Below are 24286 nucleotides of genomic sequence, written 5' to 3'. Positions count from 1 at the left end.
GTGCAGCCCCTGCAGATATTCGGTAACCAGAAGGGCCACAAGGGAAGTGGGTGGAGAAGACGACCCAAGAGGTGGAAGCGGCCTGATTTAACACAGCCCACCTCTCTGTCGGCTCGGCTATCGGCCAGAGCACACGCGGACGGCTGCAACCGGTGGCGGGAAGGCCCACGCCGCCGGAGCCCCCAGCCGCGGGGACCAGGCGCCTCCTGCCGACGGTCCTTGGGAGGTATCATCCGGCACCGCACACCCTATCCGGGACGAGGTGGGCGGGGCCCAACTCGGGCCCGCCTCCACTCAGGAAGTGGCCCAGAGAGCGAGCCACGGGGACACAATTCCCGCCCCCAGGGTGGGCGGGGCCGTCTGGCCATGATTGGTCAGCCCCGTCCGTGCGCAGTGACGTTGAGTCCGAACGGGAAGTGTCCAAGAGGAGCGCGGGAGCTGAGAAGTGGAGGGTCAGCTGCGTCCCGGAAAGGCCTCGCGCGGACCGTTCTGCGGCCGGTGCTCCTCAAGCTGCTTCCCGCGAGGGTCCGGCCCTCGCCACCCGCCAGCCCGGGGTGCCTTCGCAGCCTGCCCAGGCCCGGGTGAGCGTCCGAGTGGGACCGCTGGGAGTGCGCGCGCGCCTCGGGGGAGGCGGTGACCCTGTGCTCGTGGCCCCGGGAGGCGAGCGGGAGGAATGTGTTCTCGGTGTCCCCAAGGCTCCGGGGACGCGCTCTCGTCCCCACCACCCGCCTTCCTAAGCCCTTTGGGTCACTGACCGGACAGATGTTGCTGGGCCTTGTGGCTCCAGGAAACGGGCATGGATTGGTTCTCCCAGCGATTTTATTTGCCTGCTCTTAGTGAAGAGCCGTGCTGAGCGCAGGGGCTGCACAGGTCACTGTGTCCTTAGAGGTTCCAGGATTCATATTAGAGCTGAAGTGAACGCAGCCCCCGAGGAGAGGACCTCCTTCTGGAAGGCAAACAGATAATTACTGCAGGGTGTGGTAGGTGCTCAATTCAGGGTGCACGTGGAAGCCCTTGTAAGGAGTGATCGCTTTGAGAAATTGATCCCTGACCTAAGATTTGAACGGAGAGGTGAAGAATTACAAAACCAAAACCTATGAATTCCCTAGCCACTGCCAGTGAGCCTCTACAACCGCAGTAAACCTTTCCCTTTTCCAGGTACGTAGTTGCATATTCTTGAAAAGAAATGGAACACACAGCATAGTATGGGTTCTTTTATTTATTAGGTTCCTGGTTTCAGAGAAGATGACAGAGGAACTGGATCTCCCGGGACAGGACTCTGATGCGGGGAGTGAAGAGGTGGTCCTGACCCCTGCAGAGCTCATTGACAGGCTGGAACAGGTAAGCAGCCCAAACAGAATCCCCCTGCTCCAAGCTCAGCCTTCTAATTTAGTCCAGCTGTGCAAATATCGGGAATCAGGAAATGTGATGGAACTCTAGGCTTATTTCAAGAGAAGAGAGACTGCATCTTACCATCTACGCAGAAATAGGAAGTAGGGGGACAGCCGGATAGAAACCTCATAATGTCAGACACAAAATTATCAAGTGGGGCCAGAGAGGGTCAGCTTTGGGGACATTTACGAGAACAGCTCACAGAGCAAAGGATCTGCTTGGTATTTGTGGGGACCGCAGAAGTGCTTGGTAGAGACTTGTAAGGTCTAGAAAGTGCTGAAACACCTTCTTTAGGAGAAAACTGGTCTTTTTTATTTTTTTAAGTTTATTTTTATTTTGGGCTGCATTGGGTCTTTGTTGCTGCGCGCAGGCTTTCTCTAGTTGCGGCACGAGGGCTTCTCATTGCAGTGGCTTCTCTTGTTGTGGAGCACGGGCTCTAAGTGCGCGGGCTTCAGTAGTTGTGGCATGCGGGCTCTAGAGCACAGGCTCAGTAGTCGTGGTACACAGGCATAGTTGCTCCGCGGCATGTGGGATCCTCCCAGACCAGGGCTTGAACCCGTATTCCCTGCATTGGCAGGCAGGTTCTTAACCACTGCGCCACCGGGGAAGCCCGAGAAAACTGGTCTTACTCTTCCTTTTCCTCCAAATACTTCTTTTGTCCACCGTTCTGTATGTTTCCACTGCTTGCCTCAAACCACTTCTGGGCTGTTTCTCCTTTTAGTCATAATCGCTGTGGCTTGTTGAGTATTTCCTGTGTGCCAGGGCTCTTCACAATTGTTGTCTGAGGAGACCTTGGTAGTTTTGGAGTTCAGACTACCTGTGTTTATATCCCTGCATGTCACTCGTTTTTGTTTTTTTTTTTAATTTTTTAATTAAAAAAAATTTTTTTGGCTGCAGTGGGTCTTCATTGCTGCACGTGGGCTTTCTCTAGTTGCGGCGAGCGGGGGCTACTCTTTGTTGTGGTGTGCGGGCTTCTCATTGCGGTGGCTTCTCTTATTGCAGAGCACAGGCTCTAGGCGCACGGGCTTCAGTAGTTGCAGCACGCAGGCTCATTAGCTGTGGCACGTGGGCTTCGGTAGTTGTGGCACATGGGCTTAGTTGCTCCATGGCTTGTGGGATCTTCCCGGACCAGGGCTTGAACCCGTGTCCCCTGCATTGGCAGGCGGATTCTTAACCACTGCGCCACCAGGGAAGTCCCCACTCGTCTGTTTTACAACTTAGGCAGGTTGTATAGCTTGTCTCTAGCACTTCCTTGACTGTCAGTGGAGGTAATAATAGCGGCTGCCTCACAGAGCTCTTGTGAGGATGAAATGGGGTATTATGTGTGAAGAGCTCAGAGTGTTGTCTGACGTGTGCTGAGCGCTCACTGAATGTTAGGTGCAAGTGGTCATAATCAGTACAACAACGCCCTGAGGCAAGCACTTTTGTCATCTCCATTTTACAGATGAGGAAACTGAAGCTTAGAGGTTAGAGGTGTAAAGTAACTTGCCAAGGCCACACAAGGACAGCAGAGCCAGGATGTGAACCAGGTCTCTTTGATTTACTACACCTGCTGCCTTACTCTTCTCCCTCTCACCGCCCCTTTCCAGAGCTCTCTCATGTTTGTTACTTTAGGATTCTTCATTCTTTCCTGCCATTACATGCCATCGTGAGTGATAAAACCCAAGGAAGGTCATTTAAAAATTATGTCTCAGACCTTTTTAAGAATCTGGTGAAAACTCTGGCCCTCCCAGAATAATGCACATATACACCCATGCAGAACTTTGCATGTAATTTCAGGAGATTCACAGACACCCTGAAAATTTAAAACCCAATGAGATATCACTTATACCCATCAGAGTGGTAGAAATGAAAAAGGTGAACAGTATAAAGTGTTGGCAAGGATGTAGAGAATTTAGCACACGTATACCACGGTATGCGTGTAACTTGGTACAGTCACTTTAAAATGTTAACGTTATTTTCTGGTCAGGTTAAAGAAGGCACACGTGTCTTGTGGTCGAATTATTCTACTCCTGGGTGCATACCTAGAGTGCGGCATATACACATAACGAGGGAGAAAGACAGCAGTAAAATGAGTAAAAGCTCCTGCCACAGCATGGACAGATGTCAGGAACATCACATAGAAGAACAAAAGATAAGTTGCGGAAGAAACCGTCTGTGTACCGTTCAGAGCCTGGCGAAGCTGTCGTCTGGGGCCGAGCTTGCCAGCTTGGTGGCGCTGCACACGCTGAGGCTCTGCAGAGGCTCAGATGCTGACCCTCGCCCTCCAGGTCAGCCGGGCCCAGACTGCTGGCATCTTCTGGGTGTCCTCAGGGCTCCCTGGGAGGGAACCCAAGGAGGGTGGGGTCTGGCGGCCTTGGCAGGGGGTGAGCAGGAGTCACGCCTGCGGCCTGATGCTCTCCCGCCCGGAGGGCAGCCACCGCCTGGACAGCTGCCGTGTAGCATGGCCTCGGGGCCGGCCTGACAGGCCACTGATGAGCACAGCTCTGGGGGCATACGTAGGATACTCTTGAATGCTGGTAAAAATACGATTTAAAACTTGGTACCCAAAATGCAAAGTTTCTCATTTTAATGGTCATATTAGTTTGCTAAGGCTGCCTAACAAAGTGCCACAGACTGGGTGGCTTTGCTGACAGAGATTTATCTTCTCAGTTCTGGAGGCTCTTCTATCTGAGACGAGATCAAGGTGCTGACACGGTCTCCTCTGAGGCCTCTCTCCTGGACTTGGAGACGGCCATCTTCTGTGTCCTCATGTGCTCTGTCCTCTTGGTAGATAATTTCCCATAGAGAGTGAATGTACATAAAGAAAAGAAGGTGCCAGGGACTGAGCCTTGGGAAACTCCGTGTCTGTGTCCTCTTCTTCTCCCACAAGGACACCAGCCGTATTGGATTAAGGCCCACCTAATGACCGCCTTTCAACCTAACTGCCTCGTTAAAAGACTGCATCTCCAAATCCAGTCACGTTCTGAGGTGCTAGGAGTTAGGGCTCTAACATACAAATCGGCAGGTGGAGGCGGCACAGTTTCACCCGTAACGGCGATAAACAGGTTGTTGTTAAGATTTTTTTGATGCAGTCATTTCAAACAGAGAACTTCATTATTTTTAAAAAGACTGTGAACTTAAATACAAGTTTCCCACTAAAAATTTTGAAAAGATTTTATTTGAGCATGTTGTACTAATATAAACTTTGCCCTACTGTTACATGTTTTATTACCATGATTTCATACTGTAAATGAGAAATCTCCCCCAGATCTACTCCATTTTACCCAGTATACCATACAAGTGCTCTCATTTCTTTGAGTGCCCTGTCATGGAAAGGTTGGTGAGCACCATGTAGAGATAAGAACAGAAGTAATGAAACGACAGAAAATTAATCACTAAATTCAGACCAACGATCACCTCTGAGGAGGGAGGGGACACAAGGGGACTTGTAAAGTGATGATGACATTCTTTAATGAAGCTGTGTGCACATAGGTGTTTATCAGTATTCTTCATGTTGTTATGTATTTCATAAATATTTTTGTACCTATTCAGTATTTAATAAAGTCAGGTAAAAAGAAAACCTGGGCTTCCCTGGTGGCACAGTGGTTAAGAATCCGCCTGCCAATGCAGGGGACACGGGTTTGAGCCCTGGTCTGGGAAATAAGATCCCACATGCTGCAGAGCAGCTAAGCCCGTGTGCCACAACTACTGAGCCTGCGCTCTAGAGCCCGTGAGCCACAACTACTGAAGCCCGCGCACCTAGAACCCGTGCTCCGCAACAAGAGAAGCCACTGCAATGAGAAGCCCGCGCACCGCAACAAAGAGTAGCCCCCTCCCGCTTGCAGCAATGAAGACCCAATGCAGCCAAAAATAAATAAAATAAAATAAAAAAATTTATTTTAAAAAAAAGAAAATCTCCTGCTTTATAAAGTTCTCTATGACAGTTTGATCTTTTCTCATTCATTATGCTACTTGAAAAGACAGATTGTCTTTCTGGTTAATTTTATATATCTGCAACACTATTCCAGAAGCTTGAGCACCTGAAAAAAAATTTTATGATAGTAGCAATACCGGTATTTAATAATGCGTCTGAATGGTGATAATTGGAGAAGCAGACGCTTAAGTGTGTCAAAATGAATAACTGGAGCGTGCTTGGCCTGTAACTCTGAGCTATGCTAGAACTCAATTTCCTGTGATTGAAAGGTAAGTACAGCTTCCTCAGTCACCAGTGGATACTTCAGTTCCCCAAGCCTTGGTAATTGCTGAAACATACCAAGCGTCTGGGCCTAAGTCATAAATTAGGGATTTAACGTCTTATTCCAAAAACTTTAACAGATAAATCTCCATTTCCTTTGTGATCCTTTGTACTCTTGGGAAGTTAGTAAATAACGTAATCTGTGTTTTCTCATCAAGAAGGTAAGGATAACTGTATCCATTTCATCTCGGTTATGATAGTGATGAATGAAAAAATTACAAAGTGCTCTGAGCTGAATGGGAGGGCGCTGGTGCCCCCTGGTGGGCAATAGCAGATCCAGACACTGGTGCCCGGTGACAGGTACCGAGTGGACACCAGGTAGGGTTACTCTCAGCCATAGGTGTACTGACAACACAGCCTTTCCGCTAATGGAAATAAAAAAGCCATCGTTAAACATAGCTTGTCTTCAAAGCATTTCCAGTATTTCCAACCGGTAGACAGTTTCTTCGCTGAGGCGGCTGTGATTTTAGGGGTGAGTACTGACTCACAGGGTTAATTTGCTCCATTGGGAGTAACGCCCCTTTGTGTGTTTTTCGGGCATTGTTTTTTTAGGCCTGGATGAATGAAAAGTTTGCCCCTGAGCTGCTGGAAAACAAGTCGGAAATCGTTGAATGTGTCATGGAGCAGCTGCAGCACATGGTAAGAGATGCCTCCCTCAGCGTTCAGAGGAGGGCAACTTAGAAAGTGTGTCGGCACAGTGAGAGCCCGTAAGCTGATAGCAAATCTGTTTCGTTGGGCCCATCCTAGTTTGGGTTTTTTTTCTTTTTTAATGTTGAATTAATTACCTACATTTACAAAGCCTGGGAGCTCCTATGAACATCTGGACGTCAGCTTCTAAAAACCTGTCCTCAGCATTCCTGCATTTGTACGTGAGAACAGCTGACCAGAGCAGGGTAGGGACCGCCCCTTCCAATGTGCTCCCCAGGCCCCCAGCTCCTGGCTGCCTACCTTTCTCAGGTACCTTACCTGCCTGGCCCCGAAGCCTGTGCGTCTGCGGCCCTTGCCTTAGATGAGCCAGGCTTTAGTCACTGTCAGCCTCAGGGTGGCTTTGAAACGTTGGTATTTTACAGTTTCTCAGCTGGTGTTTTAACTATTTTAAGACTCTTTAGACATTTCTTCTGTCTGCTGCTGTCCTTCACACTCGGGCTGGGGTTCTTTTGGGCCCTTCTGACCAGCCAGCTTCAGATTCTATTCAAGTGGTGATTTTCTAAAAGTAAACGAGTGCTGTCTGCACTTTATGTCGTGAGACTGTGGTCATGTATTGTTTGTGTAGTTAAGAAATTAGAAGGAAATGAGAGCCCTTAAACGATGAGTTTTTTGTTCTCCTCTGACCTAAATGTAGCCTCTGCGTCCTTACTGTTGCCAACAATGATGGGCCACACGCTGATTGAACAAATAAGGTCCTTAGTCTTTGACTCTCATGTTTTTTACAAACTTCTTTTTCTCTGTTAACAGGAAGAAAATCTCAGGAGGGCCAAGAAGGGGGACCTGAAGGTCAGCATCCATCAGATGGAGATGGAGAGGATCCGCTTCGTCCTGAGCAGCTACCTGCGGTGTCGGCTCATGAAGGTCGGGGGGCAGGGGGCAGCTGTCGTGCGGACTGAGGGTCCTGGGAGGAGCTGGGAGGGTCCAGGGCCTGCAGGTGCTGCTGAGGCCCCACGTCAGGGGAGCCAGAGTCAGGAGGGCGGGACTGTTCTGGAGAAGCATCGACGGCACGGTTGTCTCCCACCTCCAGGGACACTGTTAGTCTGTCTGCTGCGCGAACGGCACCCCCCGGAGTGACCGTCGGGCGGTGCTGAGCGTGGAGGGATTGGCAGTGGATGAACAGGGAATACTGACCAGAGGGGACCTGGTTTTAAGAACTGTTTTGCATCTGTCGTCAAGTCAATGTCAAATGGACCATGCTAGTGACATTCAGCTATATCTCTATGGCCGTCTAACTTATAAAAATGAAACGGCAAAACATGCTTATTTTCAATGACGTCTGTTTTAACCCTGGAAGTTCTTACCTCCTTGAAGTCTCTTCTCATTTGGTTCCACTTGTCCTCTTAGTTATTACAAAGCAAATATGCTTGATTCTTGAACACCATGGGTGTGAACTGCGTGGGTCCATTGATACATAGAATTTTTTCAATATTTGCTGTAAAGTGATCCGAGGTTGGTTGAATCCGGGTGCAGAACCAGGGGTACGGAGGGCCGACTGTAAGGCGGGGGGAGGGGAGGGCTGCTGGCACACTCAAGCCCCGAGTTGTTCAAGGGCCAGCCGTACCCTCTACCATGTGGACGCGCTTCAGATACTGAAGACAGCTCAGAAGGCTCTTGAGAGTCCTCTCAGCTAAACATTTCAGCTGTTTATTTCCATTTACTCTCCTGGTCCCTTCCCCTAAAAGGTTTATCAGTATCCTCCTTACATTACCCCACCTACAGTGGAACAGAGTTCCCGTTGTAGTTTGGTCACTTTTGTGAAAAGCAGGATGGTCGCTTCCCTTGTGGGTATCAGACTGGTAGTAACGCCACCCAGTGTCAGGTAGCATCTGACGGACACGTCACCCTGGGTTCATTCCGCACTCGCCATGAGCACCAACCTCTGGAAAATTTTAAGCTGTTGTTATTATTATTACGCCATCCCGTCACTCTCCTGTATTTCCGTGGCTTGACTTTTGACCCTTCAGTGTAGGGCTCAGTACTTGTCCCTCTTCAGCTTCTTTTTTTGGGCCATTTCCCTGGTCTCTGGATCCCAGTCTTGTCACCTAGCCTGTTAGTTATTTCAGCAAGTTTTATGAGTGTGTCATCAGAGATCTTATCTGGTTCTTTAGTAGGACTGGGCCAGTGATCGATGTCCCGCCAGAGCCTTCCCCGCCGATCGGCGTCTGTCAGTTGAATCCGTGTTCTTCTTTCACTCATTTATGCGTCTCCTAGTCTGTGCTGTCAGCCAGCACCCCCGCTACAGCTTGTCCACAAGGACGTTAAAGACATCATCACGCATTTTGAAAAACTTGAGACGTGCTACGCCTCTCCCCACCCTCAGCTGCCAGGCCGCTCAGTTCTTTGAGGCGTGTGGTGAGGTGAATGCTCTTCACGCGCACCGCTACTTCCCTGTGAGTTCACAGACCGTCTGTCTGCAAGGCCACGTACAACGGGAAGGACGCTGATGTGTGTTGGAAGAGTCTCCTCCTTTGTATTTTTGAAAATCAGGAAATGTGTGTGCCTCTAATCTTTCCCACCTCTTCTGAACTCAGTGACTCTGAGATTCTGAAATGGCATGTATTTTTAGTGCACGAAGTGATACAGTAGCATCCGTGATCCACATAGGACAGGAGAAGGTGCCTCACACTCTCGAACTCCGTACAGACGAGAATTTAGTTCATCCTGGAACACAGTCCGTCCGAGCCGGGAGACCTCACCGCTTTAAGGATAAGTGCTGCCTTCTCTGGGCCTTCAGCTCCTCCTTGCCGTCATCGTGGTCCTGCTCGCAGAGAGTGTTTCCCTGGCGGAGGTGATCGTGAGAGCTTTGACTCCAAACGAGACTGCCTTTCCTGGTTCCTGACCACACACCTTTCTGTAGCTTTTAGCTTTGTTGTTGTTTTCTGGTAGTTCTGAGCACGCTTCCCAAGCCTCACCTCATTGTGGGTTTTATCCTTGCTGGTTATATTGTTTCTTTTGTTGTTAATTTATAAATTTATTTATTTATTTTTGGCTGTGTTGGGTCTTCGTTGCTGCGCACGGGCTTTCTCTAGTTGCAGCGAGTGGGGGCTACTCTTCATTGCAGTGCACAGGCTTCTCGTTGCAGTGGCACAGGCTCTAGGCGCGTGGGCTCAGTAGTTGTGGTGCGGAGCACAGGCTCTAGGTGCGTGGGCTCAGTAGTTGTGGCACGTGGGCCCAGTAGTTGTGGCTCACAGGCTCAGTAGTTGTGGCTTACGGGCTCTAGAGCGCAGGCTCAGTAATTGTGGTGCACGGGCTTAGGTGCTCCATGGCATGTGAGATCTTCCTGGACCAGGGCTCAAACCCGTGTCCCCTGCATTGGCAGGCGGATTCTTAACCCCTGCACCACCAGGGAAGTCCCTGGTTATAGTCTTATAATCGAGCATCACTCTCTGTCTGCTTAAATGTTCTGTGTGTGTCTCTCCAGCCTCTGTATCTGTTTCACTTCACAGGTTGTACAGTTGTGTCTGTACAAGGACATAGAAGTGCTGGGTAACAGCCCCTTCCTTTCTCTTAACTTCCATTTCCAGTTGTCTCACCATAGTTTCTTTCATGAAAGCCTCTCATCCTTTTTAAACTGTCTTCCTTTTTTGAGCCCTGGCCTTTGCTCCAAATTCTCTGAAACCTGCCTTCGTGAAGTCCAGTGTGTAAGTCTTATGATTAGAAAGAGCTTCAACCATGAAAACGTGTCATTTTAAGAGCCACTTTCTAGATTAACCTCGACCTGTTTCAGAAAACTAGCATGTGTGCCACTGGAGTCAGACCAGACCTTCGATGACACACTTGATCAAACTTGCTGATGGCAAAAAGCGTTGACAGGTGTTTCCTGTCCCCACAGATAGAGAAGTTTTTCCCTCACGTCCTCGAAAAGGAGAAAACACGCCGTGAGGGGGAGCCTTCCAGCCTTTCTCCGGAAGAGTTTGCCTTTGCCAGAGAGTAAGTAAGCAGCGAGCGTGGGACCCGCCTTTATTTCCCTGGCTTGCCAGTGTGTTTGGTGGTTGTGTCCCTGAGGCCAGTCGCAGGGCCACTGCTGTTGGTCTTACAGCCCTGGTGGCTCCGGGGCGTGTCGTCACTGCGATGTGGGTTTGTGTGTTTCAGGTACATGGCTAACACAGAGACCTACCTAAAGAACGTTGCCTTAAAGCACATGCCTCCTAATTTACAGAAGGTGGACCTCTTGAGGGCAGGTGAGCAGAACATTCTCCTTTCGGACATCCCGAGGGGCTGTAGTTTACACCCCACGTATCTCCAGGTGCCTTAGAATAGCGTCTTCATCTCCACTCTCTTCTCTCGAACATGGGCAAATAGGTGCATAGATAGATCAGCAGAAAAGAGACAGAGGGGAAGGGTTCTGGGTTAAAAAACCAAAAATCGTGAAAAGCAGGCGCCGGGGTAGCGATTTCAGCATCACTTTTGTGTTCTTCCGGTTCAGAGGAAATTCTCGTAGCTGCCCCTGTAAGTGCAGACTCACCCGCGTACGCAGTCACCTCCCGAGGGTCCATGCTGTGCTCGGCTCTTCTGGGCGAGGAAGATGCCGGGGTCTGTGGTCTCCGGGGGCAGCAGCGTCCCCCTCACAGGTTCCAGGCCATGCAGGGCCTGTCTCCTCGGGGGGGGGGGGGGGACGTTAGCTGGGAGGCTGGGACGCCTACAGGGGTCCCTCAGGGCTCCTGATCTTCGGTTGTGAACAGCCTCCCGGCTGTGGGAAGGGGAGCAGGACAGACGGCAGGGAGGCGCCAGGGAGGGAAGCACGGCCATCTCCTCTACCTCTCGCCCCCTTGCTCGGTCCCCTGAAAGTCTGCCGAGCCAAGGAGGGGCCCTGGTGGTAACCACTAACCTTGGATCAGCCAGCAGGGCCCCTGGCGTGTGGCCTCCAGTCCTCCTCCCCGGCCTTTCCCAGCTCGCCGTGTCCACGCAGGACCTCACGGGGGCCTGGAGTCCACAGGTTCCCAAACTGAGTTCACGACAGCCAAGCCCTGAGCGTCCCTCGCCGACCCAGCCTGGGGGCCGCGCCCTGAGCCCTGCCGCTGGTGGGGGACTTAGCCCCGGCTGCCACAGCTAAGTACCACCGACAGGACGGGGGCACCTGACCAGTCGGCGTGGATCTTCTCACAGATGTGGAGGCCAGAGTCCATGGTCAGGGTGCTGACAGTGTTGGTTTCCCTGAGTCTCTCTCCTTGGCTTGCAGGCGGCCGCCCCTGCACACGCACCCTGCTCTCTGTCCCTCTCCTCATCAGGTTGCATCAGAACCCCACCCTGGCGGCTTTATTTTGCCTCTTTAGAGGCCTGGTCTCCAAATCCATTCCCGTCCTGACGTACTGGGGTTCGGGGCTTCAGCGTGTCATCGTGGAGGGGGACACCAGGAGCAAGCCCACCGCGTGCTGGGCTTGTGGAACTCTGAACTGGTCGTTTTGGTGAACCTGCCTGAGGGACACAGGAGGCCCAGTCCGTGTCCAGTTCAGCCGCTTTCGTCTGCACTTACGAGTGGGGCAAGGACCACGTCCCTAATCACTGCCCAGCACCACCTGTCGTATCCAGTTGAGCCGGGTCCAGGCCGTTGCCCCAGAGCTGCTTCTACTTGATGCTGGCCAACACCTCCTGACGCTCATGTGTCGCTTGTCCTGGGTCCCTTCCAAGGACCAGAGCTGGGCGCCTAGGGCTGGAGCTGTTCGGGAACCAGCCTTCCCTCGTGAGATGAGAGCCTTGCTCACGTAGCCCAGATGCCCCCTGGAGCACGGAGACCACAGTGGCAGAGTCGTGGAAGGGCATTGTAGCCGAACATCCTTCGAGGGTTTCCTCAAATCAGCAGCTGCCCAGTGGGCCCAGCTGACCCTGCTGAAGTTGGTGTCTCTAGCAGGCCCAGAACCCCCGAGCAGCCCAGGGGACCCTCCCCGGACCTTTGCGATCAGTTATCCTGACCCCCTTCCCGTAGACAGGGAACCGAGGGCAGCCCCACACCTGAGCTGGGCTCTGAACACTGAGTTGTCCGGTGGGTTCTCCGGACCCCGCAGGTGATGGGGTCCTCTTGGCACAAACGGAGCCGCAGGCAGGGAAGGGCTGGAGAGCTGCCAGCGCGGGGCACTTCGTGGTGAAGTGCTGGCTGGTGGTAGAGAGGGAGGGATGCTTACAGCGCGCAGCCCGTATTCATCTCCCTGACACTCAAGGCCATCACCGTGTGACCCAGTCTGCCTAACATCCAGTCCTCCCACCCTTTATACAGACACTTTCTGGCCCGATTCACACACTCTGTCCTCCTAAGACGTCACGCGTGTTTCTCCCATGGCCCTCGCTCTCCCTCCCAGGTGCCCTGCAGATCTTACATCCTCATCACTTGTCAAATGAGCGCGTGCCGTGTGAAACCTTGAGGGAAGTATGCTGTTTCTAGAAGGAGCCAGATCTCTCCTCTCATCCCTGCCCCCAAGATGCTTTTACATCAGGGGTCCCTTTGTGCCTGAGGCAGTTAATCCTAGCAGCTTCTCCATCCCGATCTTGTTAGCTGAGCATTTTCTGATCACACTATCGTCCTCCTGGCAGTTCCCAAACCAGATCTGGATTCATATGTGTTTCTGAGGGTGAAAGAGCGACAGGAAAACATACTGGTAGAACCGGAAACAGATGAGCAGAGGTGAGTGGCGTTTGCGTTGTGGGTGGTGGGAAGCACTCCTCCCCATGGGGCTGCAGCTGAGCTCCGCGGGTACATTGTTCTCTCTTCCAGGGACTACGTGATCGACCTGGAGGAGGGCTCACAGCACTTGATCCGATACAAAACCATCGCACCCTTGGTCGCTTCTGGAGCCGTACAGCTGATTTAAAACCGGAAGCAACTAACCAAGAGTGAGGACGTGGAACGTTGGAGAGCGTATTTGGAAACCCCCCGTGTCAGCTGGTGCCCGAGGACGGGAACTTTTCCCGGCAGTGCCGTGGGTCACTGGGGCATTGAGATCTGCTCGGGGCAGACCCTGGCTGCTCCAGCCAGGATCAGCAGGTGGGGTGATCGCTCTGCCGACCCCGCGGCTGGGCAGGGACACGGAAGCGCCCTTCGTGGTGGTGTTTGAACTGAGGAAAGTGAGGCCGAGGGGGTGCATAGAAAGGCCGCGCTGCCTGTGATGAGGGGACTGGTGGGCCCCGACCTGACAGCGGCAGCAGCACTCCCTCAACCCTCCTGGTAGGAAGAGTGTAAATAGATTAAACCGTGGGGCCGCCCTGTATAGTATGTCACTGACTCGTGTAAACTCAGCTTCTGGAGCCTCTGCTCTCGCACTTAAAGCCAACTTCTGTCGTGCCTAACTGAGCATCACAACCGATAAACTAGTAACTAGGTCTCGGCTTCATGGCAGAAGGAGCCCGTGGGCAGTTCCCAGCGTGTAGTCTAGTGAGGTGCATCCTCCCCGCCGCGAACTGCAGCGTCGGGCGGTCCATGTGCCGGCCTTGACCAGGGCCCCGGGGGCGGAGCAGCAGCAGCTCTCCTACGCCGCCACCTCAGCGGCAGCTGTTCCTTTTTAGGCTCTTCACGTTCTCAAGGGGAATAGATGAAATTAACCTCGGCGAGTGGACAGTGTCTCGGTGACACCCGAGGAGGGATGTGCACACGTGAATCGTCTTCCCTTGGAACGTGATACAGAGCAACTGCCTTCCAGTCTTGCTCAACGCAAAGGCAGGTTTTCATCTGCGTGATGTTGGGTCTTGGAGTAATCAGTGTGATATTGCTGTCATTTCCAAGAGAAATCACTAAGTGAAAGCAAGGAAGGTTTTATTCGTTAATAAAAACGTTTTATATCTCACACAGTACTTTGTTTTCTCCAGAGCGTTTTCACCCTCTTCAGCCATTCATTAAATAAATGTGCAGTGAGCATACAGTATGCCGGGCACGGTCCGCCACACTGGGGCTCCAAGCCAGAATGAGATGGTCACTGACCCTGCTCAGGTGGGAGAAGTGCCTTGAAGAGACTTAGAACGGGGGGGCTCACAGGGGCTCACCAGCATGACTGGGTGCTCTGAGAGGCTCTCACTGATTTCAGTGAATCTCACTGAATTAGGCTGAGGTCTGAATAACAAGAAGGGGCCAGACACAGAACTCGAAAGGCTTTCCAGGCAGAAAAGGCAGCTTGTGCAAAGGCCCTGAGGCAGAAACGAATTCTACCTGCAGTCGGTGTGGCTAGAAGTCAGTGGGCACGATGCAGAAGGGTGCAGGATTAAGGTCTGAGAGGCAGGCTGGCCCCAGATCACTTAACAGCTTTGTTAGCAAGGACCCCATGGGTCCTCACAGCATCCTGAGAAGCAGGCAGGGCTGGTAGTAGGTAAATAGGTGGGAAACAAGGTGGGCGTTTAGCAATAAGTCTGAACCCAAGTCTCCGTCCTCAGGGCCACCTTGTGGTCCCATGTCACCGTTGCCTCTGCTGTGGAAAGGAGAGGACCGGGCTGCATCATGTCACCTGCTCCTGCCCTGTTCATGCCGGGCAGCACGGAGGAGTGAGGTCATCACTGAAACCACAGAGCTCATTGCTCCATTTCATAGGTCACCTCTGCAAAGGGAGACTGGTTTAGATAAGCCATTTCGAAATAAAGGGGAAGTTGAATTTCAAAACCAAGTGAAGGGAAATGATGTGGTTTAGTGTGACGTCTTTAACATTTTCAATTTGTGGGGAGTATTTTGCTTTATGGTTAAAAACATCACTGGAAGCAGGATGGGACATTTACTTCCAACAGTGGCATCATACCTTATCATAAGCTTGTTGCCAGCGAGATTCCTGAGAAATGCTTGCAGGTCCATATCTGCAGATGCAGCAAAAACATGTACCAGCTGTGACCTTGGAGCAAGACCCGCTGTGTTTACTCTGTGCCCAAACATTGAGGCTTCAGTGCCCCCAACCCCGTGCACATCCACCTTCCTTCTGTGATGGACTTGAGCTAACCATGAAACTCTCAAGAGGGATTGTGAAGTGAGCACATCATACACCAGTACTTCAGATAAATGTTATATGATATCGCTTCTGTGTGGAATAAAAAAAATACAAAAGAACTTATTTCCAAAACAAATAAATCCACAGACGTAGAAAACGAACATGGTTACCAAAGGGGAAAGGGGGAAGAGAGGGATAAATTAGGAGTTTGGGATTATTTATTACTATACTATATATTAAATAGATAATCAACAAGGACCTGTGTAGCACAGAGAGCTCTACTCGATATTTTGTAATAACTTGGAAGAGAATCTGAAGAGAGTGTACATATACATATATATAACTGAATCGCTGTGCTGTATACCTGGAACTAACACGATATTGTAAATCAACTACTGTATACTCCAGTTTAAAAAATACTTCATATAGGTCTTCCCTGGTGGCGCAGTGGTTGAGAGTCCGCCTGCCGATGCAGGGGACACGGGTTCGTGCCCCAGTCCGGAAAGATCCCACATGCTGCGGAGCGGCTGGGCCCGTGAGCCATGGCCGCTGAGCCTGCGCGTCTGGAGCCTGTGCTCCGCAACGGGAGAGGCCACAATGGTGAGAGGCCCGCGTACGGCAAAAAAAAAAAAAAAAAACCTTCATATAATGTTCAGTAATTTATCATGGGAGGCTAAACATTCCAAATATTTGGAATTGTTCAAAATTGATTTTTTTCTTTTTTGTATCATAGTAAAATACACATAACGTAATTGCCATCTTAACCATTTGTAAGTTCACATTCAGTGGTATTAAATATATTCACCTTGTTGTGCATCCATCACCACCATCCGTCCCCACGACTCTTCATCTTGTGAAACTGAAACTCTATACCCGTTAAACAATAACTCCCTCCCACCGTCCCTGAAAACCACCATTCTACTTTGTCTTTACGGTTTTGGCAACTCTAAGTACCTCATTACGTGGAATCATAGTTTGTCTTTTTGTGGCTGGCTTATTTCCCTTAGCATAAGGGAAACCTTGGGAAACCCCAAGGTTTATCCATGTTGTAGCATGTGTCGGAAATTCTTCTTAAGGCTAAATAATATTCCCTTGTACGTATAGACCACCTTTTGCTTATGCATACATCTGTCAGTGGACACTTGGGTTGCTTCCACATTTCAGCTGTTGTGAATAATGCTGCTGTGAACATGGGTGTGCAGATATCTTCGAGATCCTGCTTTTAAATTTTTTGGCGATACACCCACAAGTGGAATTCCTGGATCATAATGTAATTCTGTTTTTAAATTTTTTGAGGAAACACCACACTCTTCCACAGCAGCTGTACCATTTTACAAGGGCTTCAATTTCTCTACATCCTTGCCTATACCTGTTTGCTAGTCTTTTGTAGTAACCGTACTAATGAGTGTGAGGTTATATCTCATTGTAGTTTTGATTTGCATTTCCCTAATGATTCAGCATCTTTTCCTGTGCTTATTGGTTATTCCTACGTCTTCTTTGGAGAAATGTATATTCAAGTGCTTTGTGCTTTTCTAATCCAGTTGTTTTTATTGTTGATGAGTTTTAGGAGTTCTCCGTACATTCTGGATATTAATTCCTTATCAGATATATGATTTGCCAATGCTTTCTCTCATTCTGTGGGTTGCCTTTTTACTCTGTGGATAGTATCTTTTATGCATAAATTAAAAATTTTTTTTCATAAAGTCCAATTTGTTGATGTTTTCTTTTGTCACCTGCGCCTTTGGTGTCAAATCCAAGAAATCATTACGAAATCCAATGTCATGAAGTTTTTATCGTATGCTTTCTTCCAAGAGTTTTATTTGCTTAGGTCTTAAATAAATTTAAAGACCTAAAGGTCCTTGATTCATTTTGAGTTAATTTTTGTATGTAGTGTTAAGTAAGGGTTCAACTTCAGTTTTTTGCATGTGGATATCCAGTTTTCCCAGCACCATTTGTTCAAAAGACTGTCCTTCCCCCATTGAATGGTCTTGGTACCCTTGTCAAAAATAATGTTACCATATATGTGAGGGTTTATTTCTGGGCTTTCTATTCTGTTCCATTGGTCTGTATGTCTGTTTTTATGCCAATACCACACTTTTGATTACTGTAGCTTTGTAGTAAGTTTTGAAATCAGGAAGTGTGCTTGCTCCAGTTCCGTTCCTCTTTTTTCAAGATTGTTTTGGTTATTGGGGGTCTTTTGAGATTCCATATGAATTTTAGGATGGTTTTTTTCTGTTTTTGCAAAAAATAGTCACTGGGATTTTTATAGAGATTGCATTGAATCTGTAGGTCTCTTTGGGTAATATTGACATTTTAGCAATATTAAGTCTTCTGGCCCATGAACATGCAATGTGTTTTCGTTGATTTATGTGTTATTTAATTTCTTTCAGCAGTGTCCTTCAGTTTTCATTGTATAAGTGTTTTACCTCCTCGGTTAAGTTACTTCCTAAGTATTTTGTCCTTTCTGATGCTATTTTAAATGGAACTGTTTTTGTAATTTCCTTTAGATTGCTCATATATAGAAATGCAATTGGATTTTGTGTGTTGACTTTCTATCCTGCTACTTTGCTGAATTCATTTATTCTAACAACTTTTTCGTGGAGCCTTTAGGGTTTTCTACATATAAGATAAACATCACCTGCAAACAGATAATTTTACTTAATCCTTTCCAATTTGGATACTTTTTATTTATTTTTCTTGCCTAAGTGCTCTGGCTAGAACTTCCAGTACTATGTTGAATAGAAGTGGTAAAGCCGGGCATTCTGATCTTAGAGGAAGAGGTTTCAGTCTTTCACCATCAAATGTGGTGTTTGCTGTGGGTTTTTAAATATGGCTTTTATCATGTAGAGGTAGTTTCCTTCTCTTCCCATTGTGTTGAGTGGTTTTATCGTGAAAGTGTTGAATTTTGACAAATGCTTTTTCTGCATCAGTTGAAAAGATTTTGTGTTTTTTCCTTCATTTGATGATATGACCTATTACACTGATAATTGTCATATGTTGAGCCATCCTTGCATTCTAAGAATAAATCTCAGTCATGTGTATAATCCTTTTAATATGGTGCTGAATTCTATTTGCTAGTATTTTTTTGAGGATTTTTGCATCACTGTTCATAAGGGATATTGGTCTGTAGTTTTTTTTTTTTATTGAAGTATAGTTGATTTACAATGTTGTGTTAATTTCTGCTGTACAGCAAAGTGACTCAGTTATACACATATAAACATTCTTTTTAATATATTTTTCCATTATGGCTTATCCCAGTGTATGGAATATAGTCCCCTGTGCTGTAGTTTTTCTTTTCTTGTAGTGTCTTTGTCTGGCTTTAGCATAAGGTTATGCTGGCCTCATAGAATGAGTTAAGAAGTATTCTCTCCTCTTCGGTTTTTTGGAAAAGTTTGAGAATGATTGGTATTAGTTCTTTAACTGTTTGGTAGAATTCACAGTGAAGCCATCAAGTCCAGGGCTTTTTTTTTTTCCCCCGGTTTGGAGATTCTCAATTGCTGATTCAATCTGCTTACTAGGTATAAAATCTATTCATATTTTCTGTTTCTTTGTGATTTAGTCTTGGTGGGTTTTGTGTTTCTAGGAGTGTGTCCATTTCATCCAGGTTATCCAATTTTTAGCATACAATTGTTCATAGAACTCTTTTATAATCCTTTTTATTTTTGTGGAATCTGTAATAATGTCCCCACTTGCATTTCTGATTTTAGTAATTTGAGTCTTCTCTCTTTTTTTCTTAATCCATCAAGGTAAAGGTTTGTCGATTTCATTGATCTTTTTGAAGAAACAACTTTTGGTTTCATTGATTTTCTCTGTTGTTTTTCTATTCTTTATTTCATTTTTCTCTGCTCTAGTCCTAATCATTTCCTTCTTTCTGCTAGCTTTGGGTTTATTTTGTTCTTCTTTTTTCTAGTTCCTTAAGTTATAAAGTTAGTTTGTTGATTCTCTCTTTCTTGTTTTTTAGTGTAAGCATTTATAGCTATAAATTGCCCCCTTAGCACTGCTTTCTCTATGTCACATAAGATTTGGTGTGCTGTGTTTTTCTTTTCATTTGTATCTAAGTATTTTCTAATTTTCCTTGTGATTTCTTCTTTGAGCTGTTGGTTGTTTAAAAGTGTATTATTTAACTTCCATAATTTTGTGAACTTTTCAGTTTTACTTTTGTTATTGATTTCCAGGTTTATCCTCTTGTGGCCAGAGAGAATACTTTGGTTTTTTTTTTTTTTTTTCCTTGCGGCACGCGGGCCCCCCACCGCCGCGGCCCCCCCCCCTGCCGCAGAGCACAGGCTCGGGACGCGCAGGCCCAGCGGCCATGGCTCACGGGCCCAGCCGCTCTGCGGCATGTGGGATCCTCCCGGACCGGGGCACGAACCCGCGTCCCCTGCATCGGCAGGCGGACCCTCAACCACTGCGCCACCAGGGAAGCCCCCAGAGAGAATACTTTGTATGATATTTATCTTTTCAAATCTATTGAGACTTAATCTGTGGCCTAATATATGGTCTGTTCTAGAAAATGCCCCATACGCACCTAAGAAGAATGTGTATACTATTGCTGTTGGGTGGGGTCTCTGTATCATATATGTCTGTTAGATCTAGCTTATTTTAAGTCCTCCATTTTTTTTTCTGTTTGTTCTGTCCATTATTGTGAGTGGGTATTGGTGTTTTTATCTTTGTGGAGCTGTCTGTTTCTCTCTTCAACTCTGTCAGTTTTTGCTTCATGTATTTTGATGGTCTGTCACTAGGTGTGTAAATGTTTATAGTTGTTATATCATCTTGCTGTATTGAACCTTTTATTAATATATAATGTCCTTTGTCTCTTGTAACCTTTTTTGATTTAAAGTCTATTTTGTCAGATATTAGTATAGTCACCCCTGCTCTCTTTTGGTTACTATTTACATGGAATGTCTTTTTCCATCCTTTCCCTTTCATCTTCTTTGTGTCTTTGGATCTCAAGGGAGTCTCTCATAGATGGGTTGGGTCATGTGTTTTTATTCATTCTGCCAATCTCTGTCTTTTGATCGGAGACTTTAATTCATTTACGTTTAAGGTAATTACAGATAAGAAGGGACATATTTCAGTCATTGTGCTGTTTGCTTTGTATATGCCCTGTAGCCATTTTGTCCCTCATTTCCTGCATTCCTGTCTTCTTTTGTGTTTTGCTGATTTTTTTGTAGTGAAATATTTAAATCCCTTTCTCATTTTCTATACTCTATAGCCCTTTTCTTTGTGGTTATCATGGGGATAACATGGTAAAGCTTTAACACTCTAATTTGAATTTATATCAGCTTAACTTCAATAAGTTTTTATAAAACTGCTCCTTTACAGCTCTGTCCCCACCCCTTTCATTTGCTGATGTCACAGAACTGCGTCTTTATCCATTGTATGCCCAAAAACATAAATTAAAAATTCATTTAAATGCATTAGTCTAGATTTAGAGTTACACACCAAAGTTACAGTAATACTAGCTTTTACACTAGTAATTGTTGGGAGTTTTTTTCTTAAAATGTGTTAGTCTCTTAATTCATGTAGAAAACAAAAAGTACAGTTACAAACCATTGTTACAATGATGGTAGCTTACATAATTGCCCACGTGTTTGCCTTTTTTGAGATCTTTATTTCTCCATATAGCTTCAAGTTACTGTCTAGTGTCCTTTCATTTTACCCCACAGGACTCCCTTGAGCCATTGCAGTTGTTGTCTGGGTGGAGAGACAGCTTCCTGGCACTTCCTGCTCTGCCACCTCCCAGAATCCTCTGAGAATTGATTTTTTTTTTAATGTATCTAATCAACTAGCTCTGAAAGTACTCTCACCTTGTCCAAAAAGCCCTTCATTTTTTAAAAAGCAAAATCAGTATTCTTAATATTTAACAGACTTGATTTCAAATAACTTAGTCATTTCAAAAAAATTGAATATCCTTTCCACAACAGAAAAACAACTACTGGGGCTATTCAAAGGCAGTACAGATTATCAATATAGAATATCAAAGGCACTGTCGATTCTGAAGGCAATAGTAATATCTAATGTTTATGATTTATTTACTATGAATCAGACGCTCATATGCTTTAAGTAGATAAACCTGTAAATCTTTACAACCACACTACGCAAGGAAAAACTTAAGATTTTTGGAATGAACAAAAGAGATTACTAGATATCCTTTCAATGGGATGCTTGATCCTTGTAGGGTGTGTGACCACGTCTTTGAATAGGCTATTTTACAACTCTCTAGAGGTAGAAGTTAATTCATAGAAAACTGATAGTAATGTGAATATTCCCTAACTGTTGCTATGCAAGTGATTCCCATCCATGGCAATGCAAATGAATTTTGTGCTGTAGAGAATAAAGCTAAATCCTCATTTGAACTGGTTTTAACATTTTCCTGATTCTGTCATTAAAAATAATAAGTTAATTCACTTCACCATACAGTAGGAACTAACAAGACATTGTAAAACAACTATACCCCAATAAAAAAAATTTTTTAATAAATTAAATAAAATCATTGGCACATGTTCATTTTACATCTGTCCGAGAGTCAACAGTTCCTACTGTTAAATACATTTTTTAAATGTTTCATATATTTGTAAGGTAGGTAATACTGATATCCCCATTTTATAGATGGAAAAAACAGATCCACTGAAGGCCACACCCAGCTACTAGTAGAGAGAGTGGGTTCAGACCCCGGTGAGCTCAGAGCTCCATATTCCATCCTCTTCATTGCCTTGTAATACTCTCCACAAAAGGAAAGAAGATCCAAAAGTATTTTGAGCCATGAGAGCTTCACTGGAGTAAATTCAAGTCTTCCAAAGACTCCTTGGGGGAATAACCACTGTCATTCACATAACTTTAGAGGAGATGGCATTTTTCTTAACATGGGAGTATTTTCTGCTTTAAGTAGGTCATGTTCTATATACCAAGATGCTCACAAATTCTCCTGGCTAAGACAAGGAAAAACAATATCAATTCAGTGCACAGTTACCTAAGCCTGGCTTCTTGTCCAATTCTGTTAGGTTCTATGAGAATGAGGACAAAAGTAAATGACTATTTCTGCCCCAAGGAATTTACAAGGAATCCTAAGAAGACTTCCTAAGTAAATCTGAAAATATGAGATCGTTTGACTCAGAAGAAAAATTGTCCTAACAGCCGGGACTAAAAAGTTTGACAGGAAATGATTTTCTTGGGTTCAGAGCTTTGTATATGACAGAATGTTTTCAGTGAATGTTTAAGTGGGGGTACTGCTTGGGACCCAAAGTTGTTCCCAGCTCAAATGTAAATTTTTTAAAACTTCTACTAACTGCTTCTGTCATCTCTGAACCTGCAATTTTCCTCAAGTATAATTCTAACCATGTCATTGCTTCTCTTAAAAAGCTTCCGTGGTTACTTATTGCCTACGGGAAAGGAAGGGGGTGAAGGAGATTAATATTTTTTGAGCATCCGTGTCCTGGACAGTGGACTGATGGCCCTCCACAGATTACCTTGTTTAATCCTCATAACGACCCTGTAAGATAAGCAGTAGTCTCACCATCGTATCCCAGCTTCCTGGTTAAATTGTATTTTCTCTTCCCCTAAATGGTTTCTAATCTCCTTTTCATACTCACATTTTTACTATTTTATCTTTCTTAAAATCCCACCAAGATTCTTTGGGGAACTAAGTAAGGTATAAATAATTTCACATTAGTAACACTGGTGCCAACGAGATGATTTGGGCATGGCTGCAATCTAATTTCCAGAACAGGTCATGAAAATAACCTAAATGAAAACTGGCATATGCTACGTCTGACTTCATCGTTAACAAACGGCAACAGCTTAGCTCTGTTCGCAGGCGTGGCTGCCCTCAACCTCTGGGCAAGTCGGTTGCTCTTCAGTCTGAATGAGACTGTAGCCCGCCTCCTTCATTTTTATGAAAGATCATCAACTTTGCCATCTTCTGGTACCTAGAGCTTCCTGATCTCCAATCAACATCGCATGTCTGCACTCCGTGGGCTCAGTGATGAGCGGCTGCTAATCAAGGTATGGCCACAGTTTAATAAGGGAAACGAGAGAGATACGAAGGACAGTATCGTCTGTCTGTTTCTCTTGGTTCCCCCAATTTTATTTCCATATCAAACTTGATGCCGGAAAGCAATACCCCTGGGCTAAGGTATAAGTCCCTTGCTTTTAGCAAAGAAATAGCCCTGTGAGCAACATCTTCTGTCTTCCAAAAATTATAATTGAAGACATGGTCAATTACATGACCTATTCTTTTCTTTATAAGGATCTATGTAATAGATTTTTCTTAGAATTTAGTGCAAGTAAAAGTTTGCCTCTTCAAATGTCTATGATTTATTTATTTATTTATTTGTTTGTTTATTTATTTATTTTTGCAGTATGCGGGCCTCTCACTGCTGCGGCCTCTCCCGTTGCGGAGCACAGGCTCCGGACGCACAGGCTCAGCGGCCACGGCTTATGGGCCCAGCCGCTCCGCGGCATGTGGGATCTTCCCGGACTGGGGCACGAACCCATGTCCCCGGCATCGGCAGGCGGACTCCCAACCACTGCGCCACCAGGGAAGCCCTATGATTTATTTTTATCAGATAGATGAGTCCTATCACTTCCCCTTGTTAGCCTTCCTAGCGAGGGGCACAGAGGCAATTCCTGTTTCACTGTCTCACTGCAGCTTCCTGTAATACTGCCCTGGATCTTTCCTTAAACACTCTCTGATCTCCTTTTTATACCTCCAATTTTTCTATTTTATTTTGTCTTAATTTAAAAAGAGAGCCCAATTTGGGGAAGAATCAAGTAAAAGATAAATGTGGAGTAGTCACTTGGGCATATATGAGTAACTTTGTGTCCCCAATTTTTAAAAATATGTATGAGGGGACTTCCCTGGTGGTCCAGTGGTTAAGACTCCATGCTCCCAATGCAGGGGGCCCAGGTTTGATTCCTGCTCAGGGAACTAGATCCCACGTGCCACAAGTAAAGATCCCACATGCTGCAACTAAAGATCCCGAACGCCGCAACTAAGACCCAGTGCAGCCAAATAAATAAATAAATACATTTTTAAAATAAAATAAAATATATATGAGAA

General features: G+C 46.5%; 1 protein-coding gene across 1 annotated transcript; it reads left to right on the top strand.

Moving 5' to 3' along the window:
* Positions 1-1245: 1245 nt before the first annotated feature.
* On the top strand, positions 1246-13140 carry GINS4 (GINS complex subunit 4). The gene is made up of 7 exons (XM_065900016.1): positions 1246-1341; positions 6182-6268; positions 7085-7198; positions 10170-10267; positions 10430-10518; positions 12863-12953; positions 13044-13140. The coding sequence occupies exons 1-7, from the start codon at positions 1246-1248 to the stop codon at positions 13138-13140; spliced, it is 672 nt and encodes a 223-aa protein (XP_065756088.1).
* Positions 13141-24286: the final 11146 nt, after the last annotated feature.

The sequence above is a fragment of the Phocoena phocoena genome, chromosome 21 (assembly GCF_963924675.1).
Source record: "Phocoena phocoena chromosome 21, mPhoPho1.1, whole genome shotgun sequence".
Taxonomy (NCBI): Eukaryota; Metazoa; Chordata; class Mammalia; order Artiodactyla; family Phocoenidae; genus Phocoena; species Phocoena phocoena.
This window is presented reverse-complemented; position numbering and strand designations above follow the sequence as displayed.